Raw genomic sequence first — 26,979 nt, 5'->3', positions numbered from 1 at the left:
AAATTAAAAAAAAAAAAAAAGGGCTATTGCTTAAATTTCTTTGCAAACATCAGGTTATTTTCATCAATTATTAAGGACAAAAATTCATACACATAACACTACCAAGACTGTATGTGGAGAGTTGTAAAGGATTGGAGAAAGACTGCAGATTTGCAAGCTGCTGTAGGGAAACACAGTCAAAGCTTTAACAAAAATTCTGAATTGCTTTTCATTGCTTTACGTTGGCACCCTGCTTTCAAAAGTCAGCAGTGCAGCTCTGACACAGCTTACACATCTCCTCAAAGATCCAAGAAGGGGAGACCACCTGTTTTTTCTTGGAAAGCTGTTCCTGTAGCGTTGAATATGAGCAGCCTACTTTTAAAACTACTTTAGGAAAAAGAAGAACAAAACATACAAGATGACAGGCATTAAGACTGTTAGATGAAAACATACAACGGAAAAAAAAACCAGCAGGGATGAACTCCAGCTCTGAGCAATTTATCCCTTCCAACTGTTGGTCAGCTGCTACCATCTCAAAGCTGCTGACTGCTCAAGCCCTAAATACAGCAAGGTTGATTCTAAGTATTCTTCATGATGTAACTGGGCAGTGCAAACGCTTTTGTTTGGAAGTGAGACAGAAAAGCAGATTTTCTTTTTTTTTTTTCTTTTCTGCAGACTCTGTTCGAAATAAACACAAACAAAAACCCACCAAACAGAAAACCCAGTAAAAATCAGGGAGAAAGACTAGCAGTGCCACATGATCACAAATGAGTCATCCTTCCATCAATTCATCTGGGGAGTCAGTACTGCTGTATATTGTGTCAGTTTCTGTCTTTTTCTGATGAAAGATTTTGCTGGAATTGTCCAATAAAAAAATCAGGAAATTTGGTTAGCATTATCAGCATAAAAAGGATTAATTTTCAAGAACCAGCACATTTTACATTAACATTTATAATCAAGAAATACTGACTCAAGTGCAAGCAATATGGCTTTTAGTGTGTGATACACAGTGTTAGAGCACCAGATAAGAAGTGCATTTCTTTTCAGTGGTTAATGGCTCTCCTGTTTCTCCTTGATGCTGCCTATTCCCCGCAGCAGTTCAGCATGTCTAGGAGCTTCTCCTCAGGGCAGCCAAACAGAACGTAAGATGAAACACACATTTTCCTGGAGTTAGGCTGATAGCCCTAATCAGGCCATTAAAACCTGAGGAACAATCACTGAGATGCTTCTTTATTCACCGTGTCCTAGGAAAACGTATTAGCATCTATTAACCAAAAGAACACAGACGGTAATAAAAACGTTAGAGCCCAGACAAATTCTTGTTGAAAATATATTGGCAACCAATCTGGTTCAAAGCACGGAGAGACATTTTGAAGAAACTGTCATAATGTGAAAGTTCTGTTGGTTATTTTTTTTGATATCCAAATGACTGGTAGGATAGATCATGCCTGCAACAGACGCAATGAGTGTACTTAAACCAGCCTTCCAGCATACGCTCAATTTTCACCCTATCAGTGGTCCTACTGATGTTCTCAAGATTAGTATTTACTGAATAACAACTGACATGCTTAGAATTTTAGCCCACATTAATACCCCTTCTCTGGAGTCTGTAAGGAATTTCTGTCTATTCTGCCCGTTGGGAACCCAATCTTTACTCATCTGTTTTGAGACTGAAACTTTAGGCAGTGGAATTGTTCCTGGAACTCTTTATTGCCTGTATTTAGCACACACAATCCTACTATCAGTTACATCATTTAGGGAAAATATTCTGTGACTATTCCTTTTAAATGAGTCTGCTGCAGGTCCCTGGGGGAAGTGATATGCAAACCCTTGTTTAAAAGAAGCTTCTGTAAGCTGCTGTGACACTGACACAGCCATTGTGTCACAGTAACATTCTGTCCCAGATTTGCCAGTTTATAGCAACAAATAGCTCTGCTATCCTTTTAAACCTTTATACGTTTAAGAAAGTGATGTGAAAAGTCTCTACGTATGCCACAATTTTCATGACTTCCAAGCAGATTTGGCAGGTAGTCATATTCCCTGCTAATAGTCAGATTATGGAACTAAAATATTTATTGTACTTGGCTTCTCCAGCATCTTTTACTGTAAACACTGGAAGATATGTTCATCTTGCCTTGTTATGGTTTCTGTCCAAAGAAAATACATTTTTATAAATTATAAATATACAAATCTGCTTGAGGATTTTGTGGCTCTGTGTTTATACAGTTGATTATTAATGCTGGGGTAACCAGAATCGCTGCATGAAATGTTCTGCATAATACTTTTCCCTTCTGCTTGACATTTTTCCTTACTGCTTTATTCTTTAATTGTCCCCGTGAGGCCATCTACCCCATCTGCCTGAAGAGATGTGCAAGCATGCAAGATCTGAACTCTGCTACTTTATGTTTGCAATTTTACGTGCAACAAGAAGGCAGGCATGAACAGCAATCTGCATTGCTTTTATATGCCAGCAACTGAAAACTGGAAGAGCTTAAGTGCCTTCCTGGTAATAAGAAGCCTGACATAACATCATCAGGTAGATGCCTTAGTATCTCCAAACTAGATCCTATCTTTGTCCCGCATTTGGTAGATTTAAACAGAAACTGGTTCCTGACCTCTGTAAAACAGAATGACAAATTGCTTCCAGGCGAACAAAAATAACCAGTGTCCAAACCTTAAGTGGAAAGCCATGTACAATCAGGTGCAGGAAAACTATTTATTTTGGGCCCATTGGAACACGTACGTTAAAACCTATAAGGGTCTTTACACCAGAACAGCTCAAATGTTAAAAAAGATGAGAATGAGAAGCAATAGTGTACAGATCAGGAAGAACAGAGAGTAAGCCAAGGGCAAGGCACAAAGTCCAAGGGGCAGAGACATCACTCATGACTACATTTCATATAGAACAACAGTGGGTACTACACACATCTTTTTTATAAGGACTAGACCAAGAGGTTGCTACACGTAACAGACATGAGCAGGAAAGGGAACAAAACAATACTGGTAGGCACGGCCAGGATATGAAGATATTGTTTGATATTTTCATTACATAATTTTAATGAGAAAAAGTGTTGGATGTCACATTTCTCATTCTCGTAAGTGTATCTTCTATTTGCTCCTGCAACCTCTGCCTGCCAGGTGAACGTGTGCATTTTGCACCTAATCTCTCCCAGGTTCCTGGTGGATGTCAACTAAGCAGTCCTGAGATGTGAGGTACCTTAAGTCAGATAGCTCATTCCCATCAGACAGAAATTATGGTTGAAGCTGCCCATTTGAACTAAATCTAAGTGTAGACAGCTTATGTTCTTCATGAATAAAACAAGACAATTTGCTAATAGCTCTACTTCCCGCACTGGTCTTGTTTTTCTCTCTGTTCAACATGGTTCACCTCATTTCATACTTGCTTTCACTTTTACTCAGAACTGGAACTTCACCATCATTAGAGTTCTAATCAGTTCTGCACCTGGGATCTAAAGGCAAATTTATCACCTCACTAGCACTCTACAGCACGAATTGTCTACACCGGCACTCAGAGGAAGTACCAATTTCTCCATCAAGTACTAATTCCTGACAGACTAAAGTCCTAAAAATAAGTGCTCAAAATTAATACTGGTGAACAATCATTGCCACACTGAGGATGCGTGCTTGTAAAACTCATTCACATCACGCCAAGGTGCTATGTGTCTTCCCGCCACCGTTTCCCCCACATCACAGAGCCTCGCTCACATCCCTTCATGCATCCCTTGGGGAGCTCACCCTGCCTGTGCTCCAAAATATCTAATAGCTTTTTGATGTAACAGTATCACTCTGTGTGTTAACTAGAAAACCCTGCTGAAAGGTAGGATAGGGTTGGTTAGGATATGGGCTTCACTAATGTGAGCTTCAGGGTATGCACATTCAATTTCTTTTCGCTTCTTTCCCCTGCAGAAGATTCACATTAGGAATAAAAACACAAGAAAAGCTGCTTGGTCTTCTCCAAGAAGCTATGCTAGAATGAGAAAATCCGAAGTGTTACGTGTTCTTGGGCATCAGCTGGAGGAAAGACAAAAGTCTATCAGGAAGATGCAAATGGGACACTGTGTCAATGTTAATGCATTGAAAAAAGGTCCACATATTTTCCCCTTCTGGATGGTAAGCTGCAGCAATTCCTATTTATGAATTATGAGTGAATAAAGGAGACACACTGCTCTATGGAAAACTTTAGATATTTTTATACAACACATCTGGAGAGAAGGAAAGCAAAAGCAAGATTTCTAGTGCTAAAGACCCTCAACTATGGGCCAGCCTAGTAATGCACGTATAATGAAATAGATATTTCTGAGCAAAATAAACAACTGAAAGGCCATTCATTCCAAACTCATTACTGAAAAATTTCTACTGTTTCAAGCAAGTCTGAGACATCTCCACACAGACTGTACGGGAACATTTCCACATTGCTTTTCCATCATCTTTTCAACTTCCACAATGATCACCCTTGTTAGTAAAGGTATTGGTTTGTGAACTACAGCTCTACATAGACACAAGTTAACAAACCATTAGAGACTGAAGAACTAGAAATTTTGATCATGCTACTGTTACAGCTTTCTAATGCACACCAATACAATTTACTCATATTTGTAGTTCCTTTCCATCAACTACAACCTATGCATTCTCTAACTCATTGTTCCCACTCTACTGTTATCCGTCTAGATTGTAGTCAGATATACATGAGAACAGTCTCCTGTTTTGAATGTATTAATCTATTACCTATTAACCTGTCTCAACTCTTTGAAAGGGTAGATAACGGCAGGACAAGGGGAGGAGGGAAGATTAGGTTGGATGTCGGAGGGAAGTTCTTTACTATGAGAGTGGTGAGGTGCTGGCACAGGCTGCCCAGAGAGGTTGTAAATGCCCCATCCCTGGAGGTGTTCAAGGCCAGGTTGGATGGGGCCCTGGGCAGCATGGGCTAATACTAAATGTGAAGGTTGGTGGCCCTGCCTGCAGCAGGGGGGTTGGAGATTCATGATCCTTGAGGTCCCTTTCAACTCAAGCAATTCTATGATTCTATGATGATTACCCCTTGCCAGACATACTATTGTTTAGTCACATACTTTATATTCTGTAAAATTCTTGGAACTCTTTCTTGTACTAAATATGACCTTTGCCTGCAAACATCACAACTGTGACTGATGGATGTGCATTTATATACTGTTTTTATTTTAGAACCTAGTAACAATGACGACTGCAAATGCATTATATAGATCTCAAGCTAAGATGCCTTAGAGTGCTTAGCCAAAGAGAGATATATATGTAGGTCATGCCAAAAGTAATGTCTCCTATTTATTTCCATGGAAACTACAACAGATACAAAGAACACAACAACATTATTTGATAGAGCAAATCCTCAGCTGCAAAACATGTTTTTTGACATGGTCACCACCATAAGCTGTGCATTTTTGCCAGTGATGAACAAGAGTCTGCATGCCGCACTTGTAAAAATCTGCACCAGAGGAGGTGATCCACTGTGGCTGATGCCACTGCTGAAATGCACCACCCACTGCCTCCCTGTGTTCATATCCACTGTTTGGACTCCAGAAACATTCAGCAAGCTTTGGTGAATATCAACAGGTGCCAAGGCAGAGCTGCAAGGCACACCCTTAATTTGGCTTGAATCACAGTTTCTCTGATGACAGAGTTACAATGAAATACCGTTTTTACAAATAATTCATTAATTCAGCACGGCTATTTTGGGAGTCCTACATGTAAACTGTTTCCTTTCTGCATGGGTAGACAAATGCGTTTTTGAAAGAAGAACAGGCTTTTTTCCTTGCCTCTTAGGTATTTACAATTCAGTTCTTAAGGTCAGCAGCGTATACAACAGGTTTCTGGGCACTTCAGTGCCAAGGACTTGCTCCATGAGAGCTGTCATGAAGAATTTGTAAGTATGCTACAACAGATTTTATGCTACACGTGCTGAACGTTCTCTTCAAATGCTATTGATTAAGACACATCTGCCTTTCTCACGCATCTGAGGGCCCCCACTGCAGAAGAGGCTTTACCTTCTTGAACATTCTGGTGGAGTCTTCGCTTATCTGCATGAAGCGCATGATGACGTTGTTCAGGTAGATATCGCTCAACGTTGCATGGTCTTTGCTTTCTCTTCTCACTTGGTTCAGGAGTAAATACCAGCAATTCACTGGTGATAAGAGGTTCTGATCTTTCCTAAGGAAGAGAGATACATACGTGTTATGTACAGAAATGGAAGTTACTTCATTATCACAATCACCCCCCTGACATTTACACTCATAACTTGTTATGTAAAAATGACTACTTCTGAAAACTCAGCCTATCCATTCTTGGAGTAAGTCAGATCAGGCAAGCTTCAGATGATTCTTTTAAGACAAATTTCACAAATCCCATGAGGCATGGATACAAAAATACCAAAAAAGTAACACAGACAGAAATGTACGTAATTCAACAACTGTTTCACAGACAACAAAAACCAATTTGTAAAATTTGCCTTATCATTTTACTGAAGCTGTAAGTTTGCCTTCAAACCTAGAAAATCACTGCTCTGCTCTTTCTTTTTTCTTGCATAGGGATTCTCATATAGTAATAAAGGATCAGGCACATGGAGATAACATAGTCAGGGGTGGCCATGAATTGAGGGAGAAACTCCTTCAGCTCTTGGTAAATTATTCTAATAATTAACTATTGCCACTGTTAACAATGTGTCTTTAATTCCTCATCTGATTGTCCAGCTTTAGCTTTTACCCCCAGCATGAAAGCCACAATGAATGACTAACAGACCAAAGCCCTTTCTTAATCATTCAGTGAGCACTGATTTGCTGTGAATCAGAAACGTGTTTCAGGAAACTTCCCCATTTTGTCTGAGAGGGACATCTTAACACAGCTACTCACAGCAACACGTTTCAGGGTCTTCTCACTCAGCCCAGCCATCATAAGCATCCCTGAAGGGCCATGCTGACATTACTTGGTCTGCACTGCTTCTGTGTGTCCCAAAGGTAATCCCACAGGATCCCACCTTCCCACAGGAAGGTACTCCCACCTTCCTGGCCTTTTCTGGCAGGGAACGGTGGGAACAGCAAGGAGACCACCATCTTAAGTGACTTTTGCTATGATCACTTCTCAAAACAACCAGACAGTTGCACAACGAAGCTGGAGACAGGACTTCGGTCATGACACCCATGCACATTAGCTATTCTGGATTTAGACATGTTTAAGAATGAGAAAAGATGTTCGTATGCACAAAGCAGAAGGATCTTGACACGAGCTATGTAACAGCCTGGGCTCCCTCTGAAGCAGTGACATGCAGAGCCTGTCAGAACTACTCAGTCAGAACTACTGAGTCACTTAACAGAATTTTTAGAAATATATAGCACTGTTCCTTGAATTCTGTGTGCTGTATTCTGATTAATCTCTTCTGTGTTCAATGTGTTTGGAGAAGATTTCTGTCCCCAAACAAAAATGTCTGTGTCTACAGCACAGTATTAGCTGGATAGTGGAAAAAACTCCGAACACAAAATTTTGGGTTATATCCCTAAGCAAAAGAGAGCCAGGCAGATGCATTCATTAATCAGCTCAACTCAGGAAAATAACCAGATGACACCATGCCAGCAGCTAATGCATTTGAAACACTTTCTAAAACACGCTGTAAATACTTTTTGACAACTACTATCTGACCACTTCAGTTTTGCCTCAAGTTACTATGCCATCAAAGGGACATATTAAACTGCAAGCAAGACATAACATTCACATCCTAGTCCAGGAGTAAGAGTGGCAAAGAGGTACCAGAAGTTCACATGCAACAGCAAATGAAAACAGCTTTCTCTCTCAATGCCTTTTTGCCAATATTTGTGGCCTTTTGTTGCTGTTGTTGCTTTTATAATATTGATTGACCTATTTAGACACTTTTAAAATCTGTCAACCACACTGCAACAGATCAGCACACAACTTTTAAGCACTTCTGGGGCACTGCTTCTCTTCCAGATACCAACTGTATTTCAAATGGTTTAAATTCAGTGTGCTAGGTGAGGAATCATATTTCTGCAATATACCTTTTAAGAAACTGAAAAATGTTCTATGAAGTTAACAAAGATAACTGCAGTGGTCCAAATCAACACAGTGGTATTCATGTAATCAGCTACCTTCTGCTGAAGTGAGAACTGCTACGTTGCTAAGCAGGGATGAGAATTTGTAGTATGCCTTTGGACCTGGCTCCTACCTACCAGTACTCAAAACCAGCAGAAGCAAGGAGTGGGGTAGCTGTCCAATTACCCCACAGAGGCTGACACGGAGATGAGGAGGAAGAAATATCTCTTACTTGTACTGCTGATGGTCTTTTGTACTTCTTGTTTTTGCCATGAACCTCTCTGCCAATTTTTCCAGGTTTCGGGAATACTCCATCTCTATTTCCGACTTCTTGCGGAAGAAGTCCTGCAGATCCTGAAGAAGCTGCACTCTCATTTCAGTCTGCTGCTCCAGGCATTTCTGCTGCTCTATGAGTTGAGCTCGGATCTCTAATAAAAGAAGCACATGCCACTCAAGTCAGTGAAAGTAAATGAGAACTGAGAGTTATGAATCAAAATTACAAACACTCCGGAGAACTCCAGCCTCTGCAGCTACACCAGCTGGACCTGAATTTCAGGTCTTGCAGTGGGATGCAGCCAAGGTAGCTCTCATTTCTGCCATGACACACGTATCATCGGGCCACAGTGTCCTCCCACCCGCTGTCAGTCTGCTGAGCTCATAAGAGCAGATCTGCCTCCCATTTCCTCTCCCAGCCTCTGGCATTAGCGAGACATCTGGCTTGGAGCTATCTGCTTGTGGGGGGGTGGCGTTCAACTGCTTGAGCAGCAGCTCCTTCTGCTACCCCCAAAAATGTCAGGCTAAGCATGCACCCTTTGGGCTGTAATCAGTTTACTGCCAGGTGGACCATGCCAGCTCATATCACCGTGCACACCATGGAAATTACTCTGCAATAAATTCTGGAGGCATTATTCACCATAACTGTGCACAGATGAGCTTCCACAGCTGCCCATCTGCACCAGAGGGAGAACTGGTGTATTATTCACCAATATGCTACAGCGAGCATAGAGCAAGAAGTGCAGTTGTATTTAGAAACAGCCATCTGAAAATGCGTAAAAAGTTTCAGACACTGTGGTGTATTTATTAATATAAAACAAAATCAGTCAATTTAGAAGAGAATGTATGCTTATAGAGAGTACCTGGAGTAACAGGGAGAAGCCTCCAGATTTCTTACCACTGTATTCTGTACTGTTTGCCATATGTACGGTTACTACGTGTCTTTATTTAGGTCTTTTTTTCCTGTTTTAAAACACTTCTATTTCTTTAGTGCTAAGTTGATAATCACATTCTGGAAACACGCAGTCTAAAAATATCCCTCTACCTCTTTTGAAAGGCTGGTTCATCAGAGTTTTAGAATTTGCCCATGCACACTGGAATCCAACACTGTGGAGCAAACACTCTGCAACCATCATATATATACAGTTTAGCATTATATATTGATGATAAAACAATATGCCAGAAGTGATATTCGTGAAGTTGTAGATGTTTATTTCATCACACAATCACCGAGGTTGGAAAAGACCCTTACGATCATCAAATCCAACCATCACCTAACACTACTGCGTCCCATCGCCAAACCACATCCCTTAGTGCTACATCTGCACATCTCCTGAATCCCTCCAGGGATGGTGACTACACCAGTTTCCTGGGCAGCCTTTTCCAATGCGTAAGCACTCTCTTCATAAAGAAATTCTTCCTAACATCCAACTTAAATCTGCCCTGACTCAATCTGAGGCTGTTTCCTCACGTCCTTAGGCTGCCTCCTCATGTTCTACTGATTTAACCACGCTGTGGGTGAAAAGACATCAGAGACCTTAGATGCCTCATTGGACTGAAGTAGAAAAATCTTTCTGAAAACCACCACTAACATCACAGGGAACTGCAAGCCAGCAAGCAACAATGAAATTGCAAAAGCTTATCTGAGGCAACTAGGAACTAATCTATCTTCACTCATCTTAAAGCAGGTCTAACAGCAGAGATCCAGCCTGCTGGGATTCAAACGTGTATACCGAAATAAGGTAGGATGAGCACAGAAAGCTGTTAAGTCAATATATTTACTAGAGGAGACAGATACTGCAGTGTTTTCTTCCAAACCTCCTCTGAGCTACCATCTGCTCTGTTAATCATTAATGAGACCATCCATTTTTATACTCCGGTAGGTGAACCAAAGAATTCATGTTTTGACTTTCATTTCATTTAAAATCAGCTCATCAGAAAAGGACCATGCCTCCAGCAAGGCTGAGCCACTGTAATACAACACCCTATCAATGACATTGATGCACGCAGAGGAGAAAAGCACATTGAAGCTGGAAGGTTATTAACAGAAATAAAATAAACCAAACCTTTTCTTTTCTTCTTGAGTGTCCACTACTTTGTGGACATTGTTATCACAGAAAATTCCTTCAAGGAAATGGGTTGTACAGATTCACTGGTCAGAAGCAGGAGTTTTGACTCAATCCAAATCCACGTACATTATCCCTGTACTTTGGCCATCTCCCATCCCCACCAGAGATTTTCCACTAGTAACTTTAAAACCAGAGCTCTGTACGGAGCAGCTACCTTCTCATTATTTTGTAGGTCAATGGATCTTGCTGCTATAATTCTTCCTTTTTAGGCAAGCTTTTACCATAGCAACAAGAACAAGAAAGACTGTTCAAAAAGGAATACATGAACAGAGATGCAAGAAACAATGCACATGGGATGACAGATTCCATGTAAGAAAACTACTTGACAGCAGTGGCTTCCTTCAAGCTTGTATGTTCAAAACCAAAACTGAAGCACGACCACTGTACGCTGATGGTGGCTGATGGGCTCCAAGCTCTATGCAAGGCAGTAGGCGAGCGATGGGGGACAGCAGCTTCATGAAGGATGTCTCACAATTCCTGACTGGTTGGATATCAGCATTGAAAAAGACTGCCAGTCCTGTAGCTATGCCTCTTATCTGCAGCAAGGAGAGAAGGGGGAGATGCACATTCTGTTTGTGCCAGCAGACCAGGATGTGTTCAGAAGAGACTGGGGCACAGCAATTCTCCTTCTTGCCCTTTGTGTCCTTCTGCTCCCACTCCTTCTAATTCTACTCTTAGTAATAACGTGTGTGATGCCACGCTTCTAGGCTGCGGAGATGGCAATGAATAAGAAATCAGATCAGCAAATGTTGAGATTTTCACTTTCTGATAAGAGACAACTGTGGATTAAAAAATAAAAGGGGAAAGAAAACCCAACAAACACTGGCACAACAGCCAGCCAGCCTGAGTGGCTGCACATCACAAATCCCAAGTAACTGGCCAAGTACTGCTAAGCAGCACAGCCTGTCCATCTCCTCTTGTAACAGAAAAATTCACCAATGCAACTCTATCGTCCTTAACAAACCCACACGTGTGACTTCCCTAGAGCTGCAAAGAGCTGTGTGAAACACTGCTGCACTATATTCGAAGAAATAACTATCCAATACGCTGAGAGGGTGCCAAGTAAAAACCAGTAAGCCCACCCTCCATAGAGGCACAGACAGGTGCAGCAGGCAACAGAAGACTGCCTGTCCTTGCTCAGTATTGTTGCACATTTAAATTAAAAGTCGAACTGACACCAGCTGTAAGGGACAATGACACTGTCCTGCTCTCCTCTGCAGGGTAGCTGATGTAAAATGATTGTCAGGGTGTTCTGTGCCAGGAACGCACACGTTCAAACTGTGGGCAAATTAACACCTTCGCCTTCACTGCACAGCAATTTTCAGCCATAATCACTGCTTTTCTGTCCAACCAAAGGGAATCCCATCCATTCACAACGTAGCTTCAACAGACTGAACTCACATCAAGTGGAAAAAAACCACTTGATTGGAACACATGACCAAAACCCGGAAGTGGTTAATGCAACTGTAATTAAACCAATAAGCCCTGAGTAAACTTTTGTTGTAAAGATTTTCATATTAAAAACTCATTTCGACAGTGTTCCCTAGAATTAAAGCATTAAGAAAAAAACTGGTTTTGTTTGTCGTAGCCTTTAAGATACTGCTTTAACCTTTAGCATATTTTCTTCTGACAAGATGTTAAAGCAGTGCGCTGCAGAAAACAAAAGCAGACAAGATTAGAGCTGTTTTGAGAGGTGTAAGGAGTAGATGAAACTGAGATACTGATATCTTCCAAATCATAATCAGAAATACACTCAAAGTTGCCTCATGTACACAGAGCAGCACTACAATGACTTACAGAGCACCACAGTAAGATGCGGCCAGTGACCCATCTGAAGGCACCCGCAGTGAAATACATGGTGATGCGACATATGGTGATCATGGTGGCCACACACCAGCAGGGAACACAACTCATCACTTTCACCTCCATGAACACCCCACCACCACGCTCCATCAAGCATCCTGGAAAGCTGTGGATACCCCTCTCTTGACCTCAGAAGGCGAGAAGTTGGACATCTCATAGACATACAGCATTCTCTAACTCTAAAATTTAATATGAATTCTAAGTCAAAACAGTGTTATTTTAGCACTTCCTATGAAGACTACCCAATTGCCTCACAACCCACTGGAACACCCACGTTCCTCGCAGGTGATGCGGCACTGCCCATGTGGTCAGGCAGGCTCCAGCCACACCACACTCAGAGACTACTGTGCACCCTCACTACCAAACTCTCAACCCAAACGACTTTAATGAACCCTTCACAGCACTGTTATATGGCTGCTTTCCACTCCCTATGAGCTGCTGCAGCCTGCCATCCTCAACTCCCTTCTACTCTATCTAGGTGGAAATAACTTCTGTGCTTGCACTGGCATTGTTTTTGCTGTTTGCTCAAAACCCTGTAAAAATGCTGCATGAACAGGACCCTCGTTTGCTCCCTGGGTCTGCAAGCCTCCCACCTGCTGCCTTGGCATACTGAAGTTGTGATTACAACATACAAATACATCCATCCAGCAGTTATCACTGGATAATGATGCAAAGAGCCCCAAGGCCCCATCCTACTAATGGTGATAAAAGCAAGAAGCTCATCAAAATTATTTAAGAGCACAAATACGTTCCCACAAGGCATGTTTATGTGCAGGTCTTCATCCACTTGGTAACTTCAAAGAAAGCTGCATCACCTACCCACCTTTTTCAAATATCCCTCTCACAAAAAAATTACATTTTACATTAGCCTTAAAACACTCAGTGTCTCATCAAAAGCACTAGAGTGCTTTTTGACAGTGTTTTAGACTTTCTATTTCCAATCCACTACAACTCATCCATTTTTTTTTTTTTTTACACCAGTGAGCTACTCATACACATATTCCTCATTCTTACATTTATGAGATCCAGACTGTATTTCATAGGAAAAGATTCAGAGCTTAAATTCAGTCTAGATATCATCTAATGACTGGCATGTGTTCGTAATTAAGAAGATATTGTTGCCTTATTCATTTCATAGTTCTTCCTTACAGACACAATCTTACATGACTCTCACTATGCCTCGGTTATTCCATAAAAGACCGGCTCATGTCTAAGTTTGTTGGTTGCAGCTGGGACACTACACAGAATCATAGAATGGCTTGGGTTGGAAGGGACCTCAAGGATCACTGAGCTCCAACCCCCTGCCACAGGTGGGGTTGCCAGGCAAGTACTAGATGAGTCTGCCCAGGGCCCCATCCAACCTGGCCTTGAACACCTCCAGAGATGGGGCATCCACAACCTCTCTGGGCTGTCTGTGCCAGCACCTCACCACTCTCTCTGTAAAAAACTTTACTGACATCTAATTTAAATCCTCTGTCCTTCAGTTTAAAACCATTCCCCCTTGTCCTACTACTATATACCTGTGTAAAAAGTTGATTTCTTTCCTCAAGAGATCAACCCTCCCAGTTCATCCTCATCTTCTGTCTTTGTGAGGATCTGCCTTTGGATCCTCTATTGAGATGAGCAGAGCTTTGGTCTAGCTGAACACAGCTGGCCAGCAGCTGCATCAGTGCAGACATTCCTTATCCCTGCGAAAGCACAGATAACTTGGTTTACAGAGCCAGTTTTTCCCATGTTTAGATATTCTCAGGAAAGTACTTAGCTCCAGCTGGCCAGGTACAGTGTCAGCAGAGAAGGAGCAGCAGCAACCACCGAAAGGCCCAGGGAAGCTCTCCCGTGCATAGTTAGAATTAAGTCACCCCTAGGATCAGCGCTCCCAAGCCTGCCTGGGATGTTATCCTGCCTCTCAGCAGACAAGAAGATAAGGATTATAAGAGGTATGAGCCCTATGGTGCCTCTTCTGGCCCAGCTGCTGATAGTAGAAAATATGAAGCCTAAAGGTACTAGTGTTGGACAAGCTTTTATTTCTCAGAGCCGTAACTAGAAAGCTGTCGAAGTGTTTCTATGATAAATCATAGGAGAAGCAGTGTGGTCAGCAGAGAGCTTGGCTCACGCTCTGCTCCGAGTCCACTTTCTAGGACCACAAGAACTTCCAAAGCCAGGAAATTCCAACTGCGTGACATCTGATGATGAGAGGTGCTAGAGTCAGGCTCTCACAGGTTGCTGCAGAAATGCCTCTAAATAGATTGTAAGTCTATTCCACAACATTAACTTTCTACAACAGATGAGTGATAATCACTTCCCTGTCTTCAACATGCTTCCGAAGGCAGAAATTTTGGGGACTTTCTTCTACTCCCTAGGTGATTTCACTTAGGACATTCAGCATATGGCTTACACGTGCTTGAACTTAAAATGAAGCCCCTCCAACGCAAACCCCAATTATAAATTTATCTGGCTGCGTGCCATTTCCAAGAAAAATCCATTTCAGGTTTTTGGTTTGCTTGGGGATTTTGGAGATGCGGCTGAGGTTGCTTCCTAGCACACAGGAGCCTGCAGAGCTGGAATGGGAGTGGGAACCATGACTGGCATCTGGAGGGCTGCACAAAGGGTCAGGGATCTGAAGACCCTGTTGACACCTGAGTTCCTGACTCCTGTACAACTCATTCATTTGGGCACCTCAGCCTTGAAGATCGGTCGTTGATTGGTCATTAGCAGAAATGCTGCTGTAGAAAACATTTCCACCATGCAGACAATTGCTTACAGACCCATTTAGCTGTCACAGTCGAAACAAAGAGCAGAGAAATAAGAGCTTCTCTCCTTGCTGTAACTGAAAACTTTAAGCAATGCGTTCAAGCAAATACTGCCCTAGTCCTGCCTACTGCAGCCACAGATGGAGCAGCAACATGCTCTCAGCCAGAACCATGTAACTGGGGAATCCCAGTGGATGAGGTTCAAAAGGGGTGGCTGCATCCAGGCACCTTACACCTTCCAGTTACCTTCAGACACATCTCTGGAAGAGCCACAAAAACCTCTAGACATAGATGAAGAAGATTTTCATCATGTTGTTCTTGGAATAACGCCCTCCTGCTATTCACAGCCACAGCTGTTGGTCACTTGGCTGCCTGCAGTCTAAGCCTGAATGGAGGGCAGCTCGCCAGCTCACAACTTGGCTGGGTGCTTCTGCCATGGTGCTGCTGCCAAGTGGCCGTGGGTTTGGGCAGGCAGGCTGCCTGCACCACCTCTCAAGTGCTGCTGCTTCGGCACTGTCTGCTCCCATGCATCATGGCAAGGCATCGGCCCCGCGTCCTATCCATACTGGAGCATAACACAGGTCAACTTTCTCGTCCTTGTTTTGTTAGAGCTGGGACTAAGGAAAATACCTGTGACCTCACTCAGAGGAGAAGGGACTTTTGCTCAACAGCAAAAGCCCAGCTCATCCCAGAACACTGCCAATCAGAAAAAACAGCAAAGCACAGGACACCTCCTGGGCCTGGAAGATGTGCAGCAGGGCCTTGCAGCAGCCGCCCTCAGGCTGCATGGTGACGCAGGCAGTGGGAGCCCTCTGCCTCCAGACAAATGCATCAGCTCTGCAAACCATGGGCACACAAAAGGAGAGGGAAGAACTCACATCAAACAAGCCACAAAACACATTTCAGAAGAACTGAACAAACCAGACGCCGCCCCAACCAGGGCATTCATGGCAAAGGCCTACAGCCTTACAAAGGAAAGGAAAAAAAAGAAAGATGAGTGAGGGACAGACAAGGAGTCTGTGGGCATCTTTGTCTACTGAGCAGACAGGGTATCATGCAGTAGGTATCTAAAAACCCACTTAGGGCATCTAAACTGTCAAGGTGTGTGTGACAACTCATTTTGATGCTTCCGAAGGGTTTCCACTGTTTAGGTTTTTTTAATGCTTGTAACAGATACTATCAGCCTTTCCCTGCCGATCTGAACTCTGGGCACAGAAGTATACTAAAAGAAAACTCCATACGCCCAAATGTTTCCTCTTCTTCCCAATGAGGTATCTGTCAGCGGAACAGAAAAATCATTCATGACTCTCCTTTGAATAATTCTTTGCAGCAATGTCTGGAATGCTGGGTTGACAAGAGCACTCTACAAGAGAAAAAAAAACCACCACCATACCCCTTCCTGGCCACAGATTTCTATAGGTCTACTATTTAATTTAGTTATTATAGGCTGCTGAGATTGCCCTAATCACAGCAGATGAAATGTATCCTTCCTTCTGCTTGTTTTCTCTGTACAGGAAATTCTCTCCTTACAGAACACAGAGAGTGTTTTTTATCTATTCAAATAGAATTCATTCATCATACACATTGTGCCACCTTCTTGTTACACGCTTCTTCTGTGTTTAGATTCTAAATTAGATTGTGAATCCTACATTTTAACTAGCACCTGAAGAAACGTTATTTCAGCTTTACCGCTCCATAAAGCAGACAAAAGAACCCCTCTATTCCTACACCTTTAAAAGCACTTTTAGCATTGACCGATGGTGAAATTTGTGCCTCCCAGAAAATTAATGTCAGCAAAAGATGGAGACTTTTAAAGCAAATTTTGATCTCCCTGAAATCAGTAGAGATTTGCCACTAACTTTCCTCATGCTGGGATTACTACCTAACTCTCTGCTTGAACTCAAGGCTGAAGCTCAGGCTCACCTAACAGGCATACTGCTGTCAAAGGAGGCAGTACCTTTTTCCCCTCTTACATCCTGGCTACACAAACCTTCCAGGTCATCGTGCCTCAGTGCTGGCACCTCTGCAGACAGAACAAAGAAGCCATGGGGAGAAATGAAAGGTTTTCTCAGCTGTGCTCCAAAGGTATTGTCAGACCAGGGAAAAGGAAGGAAGGTGTAGCTCAGACCACTTAAGTCACTGCCACTACAGGTCAGCCTCTCTCTTTCAAAACAATACCAAAAGCGGGTAGCTACAGCAAAGTTTCGTTCCCAGCAGAAGTTTACATTGAAGAATGAATACCAAGTTCACCACCAGGCTTGGCAGGGGCAGGCTGGAACTTTCTGGAGAGTCTGATCCGAATTTTGCAGGAATTAATCAAACTGATTCCTACATTAAACCCATCACAGACGATGGGAAACTCTATCCATAGCAATTAACAATTCATAACAATCACCAGAACGTCACCTCGGCACATCAACACCAATTCAAAGGACCGGGACTTGGAGATAAAACTCACCCCTACAGGTGGATGATCCTGCTTCAGGGATTGGCAGAAAACACTTCTGAACAAAAATACCATTCTGTACAGGCTGGGTGATCTTACTGCTCTTAAATCACTGTGTGTGGGTCACAAACTACAGGGCAATATTTTCTGGATGGCAGTCAATTGTCCTGCTCCTGCTCCAGCCAAACTGCTGGTGGGTTTTACCTTCCTGTATCTCTATGCATGTATTTCAGCTCACCTGGGTCTTTCAAAAAAAGACCTCCTTACTTTTGTGGATTCTCTGCTTATGAAATCACTGTCTGACAATTGCAGTCTCATTTCTTATTCACTTAAATTCTAGTCTAGTCTCGTTCACTTAAATTTCTAGGCTTGGCATCCCACCTCTGCAGGTGTTTCCAAGCCTACAGCCCAATCATTGACCAGGCTAGGTGACCAAATGGCCACGAAGGCTCTTGGCCCTGTGCTGGGGGCTGCTGCCATCTGAAGGGCACCTCTGAGGTAAGCGATGCACTGGTCAGGCAAGAGCCACAAATGGCAAGAAAGGGAGAACAAAAGGAGCAGCAGCTGGTAGTCTTAAAACTGATGGTACAACACAAAATGAAGCGCTGGTTGTATGCAGATTTTACACACCTTGGGATCACCATCATCAACTCCTCACTAAAATGCAGGCAAGCACTTCTGTTAAACAGTCTCGTTCTTGCCCTGGAAGACTTCTGTATCATCTTTCCTTTCCCACACGAGGAAACTGTAAGGCAGACAGAAGAGATTGCAGTCTCTTTCTTTTTCCTTTTAATCTGCACTTTAGAGACAGCGCTGTGAGCAGGCAGGAGCTGACAAAGCACTGGGGAACCCTTGCATCCCGTCTGACGCTGGTTTATTATCTCAACTTGACAGATTTAGGTCCTATTTTTCCCTTTTTCCACCCCTCTCTAGAGCTCAGAAGTTATTTTAGTGCTTCAGTTCACTAATTCCTCCTTTAATTAGATTTAGACAGGAAAAGAAAATATATAAAATTGATTAAAGTCATAATTACTATGACTTTTCACAGTAATACCCAATTGCAGAAGAAAAAATGAGATTTGCAGTGAAAGCAAGTTCTGAGTTGCCCTGTAAATAACTCAAGACAACTCTGGTTCAACACACAGTGCAAGTATGCTCTTGTTGTGGAGTCTATACAATAAACACAACAGATACTCGGTAGATGCAGCAGAATCTCCTTTCAAAAGGTTCTCCTAAAGTTTTCAGAATGCAGAATGCAGTATGCAGGCAAATATGAAGAGGAAAAGATCTGTATCGGACTGTCAAGAGCAGAATGGTAACGAAAACCCATATGACCTTTATCAGGCAGGTGGTGAAAGCCCTGTCCAGCTCATGCACGGCTGCAGACGGGTCAGTATCACCACAGCACCGTGCCATCTGTCACCGACAGCTCCTGCAGTGGCACCAGGCTTGGAGCTCACACGTCCTTCACCCGCAGGGAGAACAGAAACCTCCCCACCGCACGGAGCACCATTTTGTTCTGTGAAACTCTACAGCAATCGAACCCCTCCTTCTCAGTATCTCAGGTGGATAGCTGACAAGAAAAACGTCTGATGGCATCTTCTATAAATTAAACGTTGGGAGATGTGTCTTTTTTGAACAACAACAAAAAATTATCCTGAGCCTCTGGCAGGTGACATAGCTCTTAGAATGAGAGTCATGCTGGTAGCAGCACAGGCAGCAATTCCTGAGCAGCAAACGACCAGGAAAGCCATGAAACCCAGCGACACTATCTGCACATCCATCAGCGTGCTGTGCACGGCCTCTCCTGTACTTTGATTACTATCACTGTGATAAGGCTCAGGAATTAATAACTACAGAAAATGCCCTCTCTGCATCCTCTGGAAGTAATTTCTCATGCACGGCACATCTTTGAGAGGTCAGTAAAACATTTTTAGTATGACATACGCCCCACTGCATGCTGTAAATCAGACCACACATTTGACCCAGCCGTGACTTTCAGTGACAGCTTTTTAAGTCCCAAGGTGAAGTCACCGTCCAGTTAAGGATGAGAGGAAAACCGCAACTCATATTGCGTGTGCCAAGTTGCTACCCACATCCCTTTTCAGTTCAACCTGTCTAACACATAGCAAAATGCTTTCACCACTGCTCCTTTATCTTTTACACATTAAACTCCTACGAACTGTAAATTTAACACACTGAGCACTTTTTACCTAAAACAGCAATTTTGTGCTTTTTTGCTGTGACATGTCCGTGACGCTCCCTTTCTTCACCGAGACAGCTATGCTGCTGCGATGCCTTAGTGCTAATTTTAAAACATTCTGCCCAAATCCCATGCTAATAATATACCCGAGTACATCCTCCTCACTGCATGAGGCCTTATCTACCTCAGTGAACCAAACTGGACAGAGATCCAGCCGTGAGCAGCATGCTGGAGCTGCACAGCCTGCTGTCACTGCTGCACTGGCCCCTGCCCATGAGCCCCGTCCTTGCAGACACCGCCTGGGCAGAGCTCAGGGGCAGTATGGCCCAGGGACTGTCCACAACACCCTGCATGGGCGAGGGGTCTTTATGGCAGCTGAGGCCTGGAGTTCCAACCTCACCATGCAACACTGTGAGGAGGCTGGCATCTACCACCCAAGAAGTCTTGGAGCTAAACCATATCCCCAAGATTCATATCCCCTGTAGGGATATATCTGTACAAATGCAAGCCCTGCTCGGTGACACGTCCTTCAGGCAGGCAGACGGGCCATGATCTGCATCCTTTTGTAGTGGAGACACGGTCTGAGTGTCTGAGAGAGGCAGTTCCCAGCCTGCAATTACTGGCCCTCTGAGCATGACTATATTACCTGAAAATACATTCTGGTGCCTTGGCTCACTTTCACATAGCAATACTGAATTTGAATGAACGGGAGATATAAGAAACAGGACAACATCACATTCTGGGAATTCATAGAAAGCTTCATCTGCCAAACTTTGAGCAGAAAACATTAAAATGTTTACAATTGAAACAAAATAGCAATCCCTATCACGACAGAAGAACAACTTCTGTCTTTTGGAATCCGACAAAACCATTAAATGATAATTGCAGTGTTGGTTCAGTGTAACTATTAAACAAACAGTAGTAGCAGTCAGGTATTTTTATGTGTCACTGAACTAATAAGATGATACACATTCTACCAAGCTTCAAGTATATTGTCTACGTACTGCTCTGATCTGGTAAAAGACATAATTTCTAAGTGAGAAAATAAAACGTCTACCTCAAAGGAATGTTTTCTGACAGATTTGAACTCAATTACTCAGAGCCCCAACTTCTACTCACTACCAGCAGTGAGAAAAAAACAAATCCTTCAGTGTCACAGAGCAGATTATTTGTTCCATCTTTCTGCTATGGGGAAGTATAAATTGGATTGTGGACCACATTTAATTAAATTTAGCTTGAGTTGTTATAGTTGGAGGACAAGAAAGCCCCCCCGAGGTTCATGCTGATAGGGATAAGAAAAAATACATCTACTGCTGAGACCGTAGGCAACTGCTGCTCACCCACTCAACACTGAGATGAGGAATAGTACCTGCTAGTAAGGGATCTTTGGGCTAGAATCATTTGCATATTACCAGATCCTCTGGAAACAATTTTTAATCTGTTAGAAATTTAAAAAATAACTTTTTTTTTTTTTTAAACGAGATTAAGAATTAGAACCAGTAAAATAAAGAAGTTGATGATTTACAGAGCTCAGTATCTGCACTGTCTTTCTGCAACAATTCTCTAATCTACATCTATTGTGAAAATTGTCTCTTTCCAAGAGACATATGGATGGTTATGGCTTCCAGTGGGGCTCTGATCATTGCTCTACGGAAGCAAAGGCACTGAGAACAGCTGTAGGAAGCAGATGTGCCACTTTGGGCACTTTCAATGAAAGGCCAAGGGAGGAATCCTTCATGTGCTACTTAGTGCAGGATCCCCTCATAAAAAGACCATTAAAAACCAATTATTGCCTCTATTTTTAGCCTGTCGCAACTTGGAAGTAGATATGCTGATAGTAAAGTCCTTGCTGGTGCAAATAAAGGAGCAGAGTTGCTGCAATAGGCAGAGCAGGAGCAGTATCTACCAAGTCCTTCCCCTGGAAAACTGAAACTCAATCTGTGCCACTGAGTTTTCATACATACAAAGTGCCAGCTATGAGAAGCATGTCAGTGGTCACAGCAGTAGAACAGTTTGGTAAGTCACAGAAAGCAGTGAGACAAGTGAAGAAATCAAAGGTGTGATACCTACATTGCAGAAAACCTTGTCCTGTAAAAACCTATCCTCCAGATCTGGGTAAAAAAGATAGAGGGAAATTTCTGAAGAATAAATAAAGTAAATCCAGATACCAAAGGGTACCAAATTCAGATACCAAAAAGCAAAAGCTCTCCAAAGGACAAACCAGGTATGGCAGCAAGCAATGAGAGATGTAGAGGCCCATTCACAGCTGGCCATATCCTCCTCAGGTCAGCCATCAGTAACCCAGCTTCTACTTCCAGCTTACTGAATGCCCCCACAGTGCTGAGCACAGTGCCAAGCCTGGATGTGACTGCAGACAGTAACACAACACCCATTAAATACTTGTGGTCATTGGTAGACACCCCATTCATAGGCAGCACTGTCTGTGCACACAGGCACTAGCACTATTCAAAAACTGCGTGGTCCTAATCCTTCACACTGGCATTTCTAAATACGATGGTACAACAAAGATCCCAGCATCTTAAGTCCAAATGCAAGCAGCAAATTCTAAACCATAAAACTGTAGAAAAGGTAGTATCACCAAAAATTTTTAAGATACATTTTTTCTTGTTTTTCACACTGATTTTCAGGTTATGAGTAATGAGACTAAGATAGCTGGTAGATGCAATGAAGGGCTTTGACTATAATTTACCTTTATCGACTTTGAAAGAACAAAGTGCTAATAGGAGAAAAAAATTATCTTTGTTTTCCACAATGGAAAGCAATGACAGAAAAGAGCTCCAATGGTACTTGAGAGTCCTGCAAGTCAAGCCTTTCTGATGTACTAAACAGCTCTGTCCTTGTCTGAGAACACAGTTTCATTCCTGATTAGCATTGGTTTTGACCCATCAGAAAACAGATGAGCTTGGTATGTGAAGAAAGGCTGCTCAGACAACTCAATGGGACTTTAACATTCAGACACTACTGCGGATAGGCCCAGCAACCCTCACCAAGAAGGTCCTGCAAATCTAACTGCAATTTACTGAGAAGTTGCCACTTGACTTTCTTCTTTTCCCCCTAAGGCTGGATTTACAAAATTGCTGCAAGGCCTGATATGGTGTGAGAGATGATGGCGAGTGGCACCAGCCAGATTGCTCAGCCCAGTCTTCTCTGCAGAACCAGCACTGTGCTTTCCAGAACAAGTCCTAACGATGCAAGCGCACGGCACTACTTGATAAACGTGGCCTTTCTCAGCCTCTCTGGCTGAACCTCTTTCCTTCTGTGTAAATCATGGAACATGCATTATTACAAGGCCTAAAACCGAGCTGTGCCTTTTCCCAAACAAGCATTCCAGTTATTGCTCTGGGAAGCCGGACATTGTCACTGGTCCAACTGGTCTTAAAAAGCGAGTGCTTTAGCAACATTCAAGTCTGTACCCAAAACTGTAACAAGGCTGGTGCCCAAATATGCCTGGTTTTTGAACCCCTTCAAAATTCCATTCATAAAAATTCCTTTTATGACTTACACACTGGAGATAAGCAAATTTCAGATCAGAAAAGCCAGTAGCTTAAGCAGAAAGAGGTGGCCGTAAGCCAGCTTGCTAGGAAAAAGTTTTCCAGCAAACCTACAAGCACTTCACACTCAAGCCAAACAAGCTGCTGAGCTCCACAGAGTGGGTGGGTGGAAAAGCCACCCAGAGTTAGTGTAGTCTGACTGGAGCAACACAAGGAAATGACTGGAGGCAAATCTCATGTCCTCTGAGAGAGAAGCACATCTGCAACAGTTTAATCTTCTGAATAATTGCTTCTTGCATCATCCTTAAGGCTAGACATGAAATGGATTTTGATAGGAATGTATCAGATTTCGTTTTTATTGTCGGTCACTTACAGTTTTGTGGAGCGATTCTTTCATCCAAAAAACCTCCTAACTGCCCTGTAGTGAGGAGCGCTGCTCAGCTCAGCCCACTCGCATCCCAGGACTCTGTTGGGACCGCCAGTGGGACAGCTGTGTCCAGCCAAGCCCCCTCACACTGCCTGGAGGCTGAGCCCCCAGCAGGCTCTGTGGGCAGGCTCATACCCCGACCGGTGCAGGGATCATCTGAGGTGTGCAGGCAAGAAGGAAAGATGCATTCAGAGCCTATGGCTGCCCAAGCGGCAGCACACACAGGGTGTGTAGAGGTCAGCTAAAAAAAAAAAAAGACGACCACAAAACTCAATAAATCAGAACGGCCCTCAAGCATTTTAATTCAAGAAACCCAAGTCAGTTCTAAGAACTTAATGATTTTAATTAAAACTTCCCTCCTCCGCAAAGTTTTGGCCCTTTGATTTATTAGAAGCGTCCAATTAAGATGTAAACAAAAGTTCAAACATTCTCACTTCCTGCAGAAAGGAAACACTGTGGAATTTTTTCTTAAGATGCCATTAACCAGTGTGACTTAGGAAGAATTTTTAGGATTTAAATCTTCCAGTAAGAAGAACTAAACGAACTGCTGCCAAAGAAAATTCAAGGCAAGACATAAAAGCTTTGGGCACCACCACCACCACCACCATCAGTGTAGGATAAGCAGCAGCCCTGCAGAAGCTGTACCTGGTGGAGGGATGCCTGGCAAATGTGTCTGCTTGGGGGCAAAAGGAAGCCCTCTCGTTATCTTTCCACACATGCACTGTGGAGACACGTAAAGCACTGATTTGCAGGATGCTCATCTCTATTCACCAATATGTTTTACTCAGCACACATATGCTCCCTCTGTATTCCCATATGTTTAGGGGGCTTTAAAAATAAATTCGGGGGAGTGGAGTCATTTGCTCCATTGTGGGTAGCTTATATGAGAGGCATTTGGAAAAGCAGAGCAGGACAGAGAATTCTACCTGATGGATTCATGAGAAGATATTTAATCTTGCAATACAAAAACTCTTCGTTAAAAATACAGAGCAGGGTTCTGAAAGATGAAGGGCATTTCTTATTAAAGCCTACAGACATAAACACCCATAAATATGGGTGTACTCCTTGAGAAAAAAAATACAGTAAAGGGCAGCTCACCTCATGAAGCTGTACCCTTCTCGCACACAAAGGCAGAATGCTGCACCCCCTTCAGCATGAGGCTGTTAAGATTTAGCCAAGGAAGCCATTTCCAGCTCACAGCAGCAGCTGCACTGATCAAAAGCATTCACACCCAGCTGTGCACAGTCTTGTCTGTTAGGTACCGGAGACCTTTCCATCAGCCACGTACACAGAAATCTCAAACCACCACCTGACAAATGCTGCACATACAGGAACCGTGAGGTTGTCGTGCTGCAATTAGAGCCCGTGCCTGAACCCATGCAGGCTAGACAAGCTGGTGGCATGATGGGGACAACAGGGTATGGACACAACACCTGGGAAACAGAGATTCTATACTTACTCTTATGACGAACTTTTTGTACTCGCCAATTTTGAAGAGAAAGAAGTTGTTGGGTGTGCACCAGCACAGAGTTGCAGCAGCTGTGGGGATGCCGTGCCTGGCACTGCAGCACCTTGGAGTGGGGTGAGAAGAGCAGCAGCACATCAGGGCAGCAGCATAAGGACAAAAATACACTTCAGATGCGTGGTCACGTGTTAAGAAAAAAAAGGGGCGAGAAAAGCTCTTTATGCCCTGCATGACGTGCTGTCATCTGATCGCAGGCTCCATTATTTCCTGCAGTGACTGGCAAAGGCGCTGTCTTGTCTGTCAGTTCTGCGTCAGACACCCCGTAGAGTACCTGCAAGGATACAGTTCCCAAACAACGACACTCTGATGCCCTGGCAAGAGCAATGGCACTGCTACGGAGGGCTCGCTGTTGTCCATGCTAAGTCCTCCAGCACAGGGTCGATTTCTATTACTGTCAGCTACAAAGTACAACAGATACTGTCAAGCACTTGAGTAAAAATGCACGTGCAAAGCATTAACAAGAAGGATGATATAGCTCTCTCCCTGATAAACGGCTCTGCTGCCTAAAGCCTGCAGCACACATGACCACATATTTCACCTTGTTTCCTGTGGAAGAATTACCTTTTAGTTTTGCAGACCAAACCATCATTTAACACGTCCATCCCACTAATGGATGTCCAGTGGTATGGAGCAACAATCCATAGGAAACCATGTCTCAGGTGAAGGCACTTATGTTAGCTAAGACATACCGCGGTATCTACATTCAGGAACCTAATTCCTCATTCAGTTAACTATGAGCGGAGTCCTCCTGCATGGTGGTTATGGTGCCCAAAGGCTGTTGTGCCACCAGCCCCATGAGGGTTACCCACGCTGGGGGCCGGACACCTGTGCCGGGGACAGATCCACCAGGGCACCAAGGGCACGGGAACGTGAAGCAATTGAATCGCAGAGGAAGCCAGGGAGGAAGTGGTATTTCATGTAATTGCTTCTTCATGTGTGTGTTAAGCCCGAGGCATGGAGGTGTCAGGATGTTACTCACTCGTGAGGAAAAGGAAGTATCTTATTGTGTAGGTTATTTTTATTTTTTTACTGTTAATTATTTTTATTGGTTATTTTTATTGTGGAGGAAGAAAAGACTTCCACGACAGGAGCTGGCACTCCAAAACCATCTGTCCCAGACACAGCACACCAAACTATGACACTGTTCAGGACTCTCCCTTTTGCAAAGTGCTGGATACTACGTCAGCTACGACAGGGCCAGATTTGCCAAGCAGGAGCTTGGCCAGGTCACCAGCTGGCTAATACAAATATGCCAGATAGGGGACATGTGCTGACCTTTTTGAAGGAGCAGAAACATGCCTTCTCACTTTGTGCACACCAAGCTGACTCCTTCACCACTGAGATGTCTTCTGTAACTACAGTAGCATTTTCCTTCTTGCCACCTCTCCTTCCAACTCTTTGCTTTCTGGGTTAGGAAGATAGGATGCAATATACTTGATGGCACAAGGCGGTTGCTGACATGAGAGCTCCACGGAACAAGATACTGAGTACACATTATGGACCAGAAGCACTTACTATCCAAACCCAGATGTTGGAATGCTAACACAAAAGAAGTTATGAGCTCCTACAAACATACTAGTCAGGAAAGAGTGTAGTTATGGAAATTAAATAAGAAGCAAAAACAAATACCTCCTTGTTCAAAGGGACTTAAAAGTCTAAAGAAAATACATGAGGGAGGAAATGCTATGGCAAAAAGCCATACACAAGAACAGAACAAGGATCTGCCTCAGGAGGAAGGATTTATCTATTATAAATGCCACATCAAGTGCAACAGATAAGTT

The 26,979-nt window shown here is 43.2% G+C and overlaps 1 protein-coding gene across 6 annotated transcripts in view; it reads right to left on the bottom strand.

Moving 5' to 3' along the window:
- The window catches only part of SRGAP1 (SLIT-ROBO Rho GTPase activating protein 1), a 140,277-nt gene that overhangs the window by 63,165 nt on the left and 50,133 nt on the right, over positions 1-26,979 (bottom strand). For 5 of the 6 annotated variants that reach the window (XM_046938079.1, XM_015281504.4, NM_001080101.2 and 2 more), the window contains 2 exons: positions 8,303-8,498; positions 6,018-6,180 (listed from right to left, as the gene is read on the bottom strand). In XM_046938079.1, coding sequence (XP_046794035.1) covers positions 6,018-6,180; positions 8,303-8,445 — 306 coding nt within the window. In that variant the 5' untranslated portion in view covers positions 8,446-8,498. Of the gene's footprint in view, positions 1-6,017; positions 6,181-8,302; positions 8,499-25,132; positions 25,245-26,979 lie in introns of all 6 variants that reach the window. The other variant, XM_025147892.3, reaches the window with a different exon arrangement.

Source organism: Gallus gallus, chromosome 1 (assembly GCF_016699485.2).
Source record: "Gallus gallus isolate bGalGal1 chromosome 1, bGalGal1.mat.broiler.GRCg7b, whole genome shotgun sequence".
Lineage (NCBI taxonomy): Eukaryota > Metazoa > Chordata > Aves > Galliformes > Phasianidae > Gallus > Gallus gallus.
This window is presented reverse-complemented; position numbering and strand designations above follow the sequence as displayed.